This window comes from Arvicanthis niloticus, chromosome 7 (assembly GCF_011762505.2).
Source record: "Arvicanthis niloticus isolate mArvNil1 chromosome 7, mArvNil1.pat.X, whole genome shotgun sequence".
NCBI lineage: Eukaryota > Metazoa > Chordata > Mammalia > Rodentia > Muridae > Arvicanthis > Arvicanthis niloticus.
The window spans coordinates 35466594-35474076 of record NC_047664.1 but is presented as its reverse complement, the minus strand read 5'-3'; the positions used below and the strand labels follow the sequence as shown (position 1 = coordinate 35474076).

The 7483-nt window shown below is 46.8% G+C and overlaps 1 protein-coding gene across 1 annotated transcript in view; it reads right to left on the bottom strand.

Annotated features, from left to right (window-relative positions):
- Nucleotides 1-487: 487 nt before the first annotated feature.
- The window catches only part of Znrf3 (zinc and ring finger 3), a 159799-nt gene continuing 152803 nt past the window's right edge, over nt 488-7483 (bottom strand). The window contains exons 8-9 of the mRNA XM_034509221.2: nt 5164-6861; nt 488-4119 (exon numbers count right to left, since the gene is read on the bottom strand). Coding sequence (XP_034365112.1) covers nt 4082-4119; nt 5164-6861 — 1736 coding nt within the window. The 3' untranslated portion in view covers nt 488-4081. The remainder of the gene's footprint in view (nt 4120-5163; nt 6862-7483) is intronic.

Here is a 7483-nt window from a genome sequence, read left to right as displayed (position 1 = left end):
TCCTGGAACTCACTCTGTAGACCAAGCTGAACTTGAACTCAGGGACCCACGTGCCTTTGCCTCCCAAGCACTAGTATTAAAGGTATGAGCCACCATGCCCAGCTATTGTTCTGGGGATGGCACAGGGCAGGGGAAGGGAGGTGTGGGGGATTGAACCTAGAGCCTTGACTGGTGGCAGGTGTCCAGGCTCCAGAACATCTTTTACTTTTTTGAGACAGGGGTTCATTACCTTGTACAGACTAGCTTTGGATGCACTCTGTAGTCCAGGATGGCCTGAAACTCCCTGCTTCAGGTTCCTGCCACACACAGTTACTCAAGGATATAACCCACAGATTCCAGCCAATCCTCTGATGACTGGAAATACCCCATAACTTGGAATCTGTTAATAGGAGCAGAAGGTCACAGGCATCTCTGAGTAAGATAGAATTCAGAGCACTGGCCCAGGCTCTAGACTTCAGGAGCCACAGCAATGACCACATGTAACACATACTTGATAAAATTGTATTTTTTTTTTTACAGTCATTTGTACAATTTGTTACAAAACCATAAAAGACTACAGCTTGCTTTAAATCATTTTTGGTCTGCAAATATGTAAAATCTGTGTGCAATTATTATGTATTTACAGGGCCTTGTTAGTCATTTTCAATGATTATTTCAACAATGTCACACTCTCAACATAAGACATGGCTTAAGATAAATATATTAGTAAATAAATATTCTGAGAACATATTTCCATAAATGAAATGTGCTGCTATACATATACAGAATATACATAAGTTGTTTTCTAGCTTTAAAAACAGTTTTTAAAATGGTAATGTTGAAAAAGAGCCCTTAGACCATTTTATCACAAAAAAATCTTTACAAAATATTAAGTGCTATGGGAGAAATAAAAAAAATTAAAAGTGTCTTGTTAGACCAACACAATACAAAAAGTTTATGTAAGGAATAGAAAAAGGCAGATCAGTTTAAAAGATGATACTTTCAAATTCTTTTACAGACCACATTTTAAAAGCATTAATCCTGTGTGAACTTTGAGAACAGAAGCACACAGGGAAGGGCCTGAACTACAGGACCAAAGATAGAACCTAATAAAATGGTCTGTGCCTAGAAGAGGGGATAGATGGTCAGCTTCTGGAGCTATGATCACAGAGGCACCTCATGGTACAGAATGACTACACTTCCATTTTCATCTGATTCTAGATTTTGAATTGACATGGCTGTTTTACACCCAGGGCTGGTATCAAGCCCACACTTGCTATCACACACTCACATGTTATAGAGGCTCCCAGGGGAGAATGGCTGTCCATGGTTATACAATTACCACACACTATTGACATTCCTATTCCACCATTCCCTTCCCAAAAGAGGGAACAAACAGTATTGGGAGTCTCAGAACTTCAAAGACATTATTTCTTTTGATTTAAATGGTGACATAAGATAGAAGGTTTTATTCTGGTCTGATGTGGCTACACAAAGATGATAATTGTTTCTAATAATAATAATTGTTTCTAAATCTTCCTTTTGTTTCTACTAGCCCAAAAGTACAACAATTACACGTGCCTGTCGCCCACCCATAGCATTTTTTCAAGGGAGAGCTGGACTTGTTTATTTGACTCGGTCTAGTGGCATTCAAATTCTCTCTTGTCTGTGAGTACTGAGAAGTGGTTTTCTAGTCAGGCAGGACAAAGGCAAATCTTTCTGGGGTCTGTTTTCAACAATGGAGAAATATGCACATACAGACACTAAAAACAAAGGCAAAACCAGAAACAACAAACATCTCAACAATGAGAAGTTGTGCTTTGCAGTTCATGTTAAAAGCTGTGCCCCCATTCCCCCTGCACAGTAAGGCAAGCTGCTGTTCTTAGCAGCTGCTACTCCTGGCCCCAGAAATAAAGGCAGCCTTGATCACATGTCAACAGTTTAGGCCCTTCTCACACCCTCAGCAACAGGTGCACTGCGAATAGCCCAGGGGAGGAGCCTCAAGGGTCGGACCCCCAGAATTGGGCAGAAGAACAAATTTCACCATGGCCACTTCCCAAAGGGCAAATAACTGGATCATCTGATGTGGGATTTCTTTTGTTAGATTCTGGATAGAAATAAGAAAATGTCCTCATCTTAGGATGGGATTTTATAGAATAAAGTATTCTGATCATCTCAAAAATGTGCGGTCTGGACCCTGGGATGACTTCCTGGGAGACTGACTGGAAGAAGGGTCATTTCTGTTTCTGGCAACCCAGATTCTGTAACTGAGTTTTCAGACCCACTGGGCCAAACTCTTCCTAATGGCAAAAGATATCTGCTAAGTGAATGAGTAAAAGTGACCAGAAGAGCTAGCAAACACAGGGCCAAGCCGATTAGTTTCCTCTAAGGAAAAGAAAATACTTTTAAGAGCAAGGACTATTTTGAATAAAAAGGATTACAATCCCTGAAGTGATTTTAAATAGATTCTCTCTCCCTTTTAAAAATAAACAAAGCATCTTAAAAACAATAACAACAAAAACAACCAAAAGTGGTTTGGGTTTAAAAAAAACTCTTCCCCTTAAAAAAAGAGGCTAGAAAAAATATACAAGAGCCTACCCTTTGGGTCTGAACTATCTGATAGTCTCTCGTGGAGAATCAGTATGTACTAGTGCATCAGGCAGACAGGCTAGCAGACATGTGCTGGCAGGGTGAGCCACTGCAGCCACCAGGCAGAGGCCTGTCTCTGGGGATGGGAGACTGGTTCAATTGGAGGTTAGTACACTACTGTGGTTGAAGCATGTGTCCCCCAGGAAGGCAACCTAAGGGGGCAACAGCTGAGGGGTGTGGCTGTCCCAGACCCATGGGCACAAGTGGGCCCCAGCATACCTTTCAAAGGGTGGTGCACTGCTACTGAGAGGAGAGCTTGTTCCTCTAGTCCCACAGGACACTAAGGCTACAAAGCAACATTCCTCCTGGGTGTCCACCCTGCACACCCCATTTAAATCACTCCTGCAATTGATGGCATGAAGCCCAAATGATTTTACAAAAGACTCCAAAAACCAGACAGGGTGAGAGCATCTCTTCTCTTGCCCAGTGGTCAGAGTGCAGGCAAGAGACCCTATTAACAGGGCTGGCCACAGTCACAGCCTCTGCTGGGATAAAGACTGCAATCTTATTTCTTATTTGGGATGATGAACTGAAGGAATAGAAAAGAATGGGCAGAATTGTCCCCAATAAACTGGGCCTAGGCAATAATAGTTTGACACTGCCCCCATTTCTCCTCTGTTCCACTGCTGCCTACAGGTGTGGGCAGGAGAGGTGTGGCTTCCCAGAAGCCCTGAAGTCCAGATTTGCCTCAAAAAAGGGAAAAAGCATGAGGCAGCTTTGTATTATTCCTTGGAGTTTGTACCCATATCAACTAGCTTTTTCTTCAAGTTTCTGGTTCATTTTCAATAAGGCAGGTGTAACCCTGAGCTTTTCAAAGGCCTGAGGTCCCTCCAGGGAGACGACAGTATTGACACATGATGTGGTTCATTTAATGCAGCAGTGATTTTTTTTTTCCTTTTTCAACAAAAGTTGGTAGTTAGGGTTCTTTAAAATATATATTTAAATAACTTTTTACATTTACATATAATATCTTAGAAAAAAAAGCAGAGAACTCAATTCCACACACCTCAGAAACCCAAGCACACATTACAAAACAGAACAACACATTATTAAAGAGGCAAAGGACTCAAGAGATTTTGTCTGTTGGTTTGTTAATGGGGAAGGGATGCCACAGGTGGCTCACATTTTGGGTTGAGGAGGGCTCTCTTTATTACCACTTTTGTGTTTGTCAAAGCTAAAATATATGTGTGTGTGTGTATACACATATATATATATATATACACACACATATATACATATATACACACATATATGTGTATACATACATACATACATCTATGTGTATATGTATACATGCATACATATATATATATACACACATACACACACAGATATATGCACACACACACACACACACACACACACACACACATATATATATTAGTTTTGAAGGAAGCCAGACTTTGAAGTCTCCGTACAGTTCACGATTTCTATATAAGAGTTCCTTCTGAGCTCAAGCTCCCGTACCGATGCCTGGGCCAGATCCTGGTCCTGGGAGAGAGAGGGAGAAGAGTCATCAAGGATGTGGAGAGAGCCAGCACAGCAGGCTTTGAGCAGTATGCATCAGGTAAGGCCCTTGAGCATCCCTATCCTCTGTCTATGGGGCCCTTGGAAGTGACAGTTCACAGTGGTGAGTGGACCATGTGTGAGGAAGGGGTCAGCAATGGCTTCAGGAGCTCAAGTCTACACTGAAAACAGTTGTGCGGGTGGGGGTGGAGGAGTGAGCAGGTCTCCCTTCATGGCTATACTGAATCTTCTGGAAGCCCTAAGATGTCATGGAAGCATAGGTAGAAATGAAGTTAAGTGAATTCCCAGGGGCACTGAAAGACCAGGGAAGACCCCTCACAGATCACACAGATTTCCCCACGAGGTGCCTGGCTTGAGGTGACTCAGGAGATAGCAGGGGGAGTGATCCTGATGGGGAAAGGAAGGCTGTTAAGCTGAGATCAGAAGATCTCAAATGGAGATAGCAATGAACCTGACATACTGCAGGAACAGGACAAAGGCTGGATCAAAGGGAGCATCTCCATTAAGAAGATATCTTACATTGGGCAGTGTTAGTGCATGCCTTTAATCCCAGTACTCAGGAGGCAGAAGCAGGGAGATCTCTGAGTTCAAGACCAGCCTGGTCTACACAGAGGAATCCTGTCTCAGAAACAACAAAAATGCACAAACCAGACATCTTATAAAGGTAACTGAAAGTCATGACAGCATTTCTAGTGTAAGGACTGTGACTTGGGCCTCCCAAGTGGGACAGCAAACAATTGCAGTGACCTCTGTCAGAACTTCGCTCTTTAACAGGCACAGGGACGGACCATAGGAGATGCAGAATAGTTAATGAGATATGCTTTTGGGATATGAAGCATCTGATGGGAGGAGATGCTAACATCATGGATAGAGGGTTTGGGGATGGGTAGAGCTGAGAAGCAATGTTTGAAAGTCATCAGGTACAGAAGCCAAGGGCACAGAGGAAGCTAAACAAAACAGGCCTGAGAAGAGGATCCCTATGCAAATGTTACTGTCATCTGCTCTCACCTGAAGCCTCAGCAGCCAGGGCATGGGACTCCTGAGTGTCCTGGGGGGCACTGGAGAGGCTAGCCCTGGAAGCATCTGCCTCCTCTGGAGAGCAGCCAGGCTGTACCTCAGCTTGGTAACATGGAGCCTGTTCCTCTTCCTGGGTTGTCCCCAGACTCCAGTGGAGTCGGGGAACGTCCAAGCCCAATGCCCCACCCCAGGGGCCGTGGCTGTGCAGCCCTTGGCAGTCTTGGGGCAAGCCCAAGTCACAGTCTACATCCTCTGGAATAATGGGGATGCGCTGGCTCAGGTCCCGGGGCCCTGCATAACAGCTGGGTGGGGGTTCCTCAGTGAGTGTGTACTGCACGCTCACTGAATAGTCCTCAGTGTAGCAGCCATTGCCCCTGCCAGCACTGTGGGCCACCTGCTTCTCTTCATAGAAGCAGCAGGGCAAGCCCTCATATTTCATCCCATCTGTCCTAGGATAATGGTCTGAGTGAAGGCCATACAGGCCCTGGGAGCTCCCTAGTTGTGACTCCCCACTTGGAGGGTTGCAGTCCTCTAGAAGCCGGGGACCCAGGAATAAGCTGCTGCCACCTGCAGTTGTTCCTATCCCAGAGCCCAGGGTGGAGGGCTGGGGCTCGAAGCAGCAAGCACATGATGGTCCCTCTGGGCCCCCTTTCCAGGTCCTCCTGAGGTCCAGGGCAGCCCCAGGAGAAACCTCAAGCCCCACTTCTGAGGTAGAGCTGTTGGACCCTCTGGGTTCCAGCGAGGAGTTGCTGCTGTAGTTCATCTCCAGGCTGCAGGTGGACAGCTGGTCCCCTGAGGGAGAGGCAGGGCCTAGCCATGGCTCACCCCGCCCAGCACCTTGATTGTGTGCTGCTGGGAGCTCCTCTGGTGGAGGGGAGCCCTCAAGGTGCACAGCAGGCCCCCGGCTGCGGTAGATGAAGGGGTCATAGTCGCTGCTGAGGGAGCTTCGGAAGGTAGAACAGCTCCCGTACACACCTTGGTTGCTGACTTCTGTGCAGTCCACCACGGAGTCACTGGAAGAGCAGCGGCACTGGCCAGAGCTGTTGCTGCTGCTATCACTACCAGGACAGTCAGCCAGGTAGCCACTACACACAGAACGGTGCCCATGGTAGCAACTGAAGCTAGATGTGCTGCCACTCTCCACATGGGCTGGAGGGGCCATATGCACCATTGTGGGGAAGAGCAGGCTGCTGCCACCACTTGGTGGGAAGGCACGGGATTGGCCCCTGGGTGTGATGCTGGGTACTGGCTGGCCCTCCTGCTCTGGGTAGCTGAGACCCTGGAAGTAGTAGTGTTGGTACATGGTCTCATACTGAGAGAAGCAAGCTGCCTTGGAGAAGCTGCGGCTGCTGAACTTGGGCCTGCGGAAGGGATGGGCTGGTGAGTAGGCCCGGTGTTCCAGGCTGCAGCGATGAGCGGCCAGAGTGTGGTCCAGGTGCAGGGGCGGGTAGCCACGAACATAGGTGGGTGTTTGTGGAGAATAAAGGTTCTGCTCCCCATGCCGGTCCATGGTTAGCAATGTGACAGGGTTGCCATGGGAGTCCATACTTGTCCTGGTAGGATAGGCTGGGATGGCATTGGTCCTATGCACACGGCCTGGGTAATGTACTGGTAGGGTCACTCTTGGCTGCCGACCACGTGTAAGGTTGCTTGTCTCCACACAAACAGCACTTGGATTTCCCTTTTGTTCTGGAAGAGGTGGAGAAAACAAGGTAATGGGGTAGAGACTGAAGCATCAAGTGCAGCTATGTGCCAGGGAAGTCTATGCTTGACCCTGCCATACTGTAAGCTGTCTCCAAATTGAGCTGAGCTGGTAGAGGCTGACCTGTTTCTTTTCCCATCTCCCTACATACAGAGTAAAACAAATACAAAGATGAGAGCGCCTCCCAAGCTGCCCTGTAATATGGTGTGGGTGCGGCTGCAAACACTGCTATTGCATATTCATCATCTCTGTGTCCCTGGAGACAACCCCTAGGCCCGGGCAGCCAACATTACTGTCATCTGTTAAAGAGATGGGGCCTTAAGCAGCAAGGAGGCCAGGTCAGTACGCTGAGATTTTTTTTTTTTTCCTTTTTTCCTCAGACTTGTACCCCAGACTGGCTTCCAACTTGCCACAAAGCTAATGATGACTTTGAGCTTCTGCTTCTACTTCCCAAGTGCTGGGTATACAGGTGTACATCACCATACCCAACCAGGATCCTATTTAATTGGAAACTCAAACTTAAAACACAAGATAATTTTCTTTAGAGGCGGGAGACTAAGGGGGCATCAAACCCAGGGCCTTCCACACGCGAGGTAAACAGTCTACCAC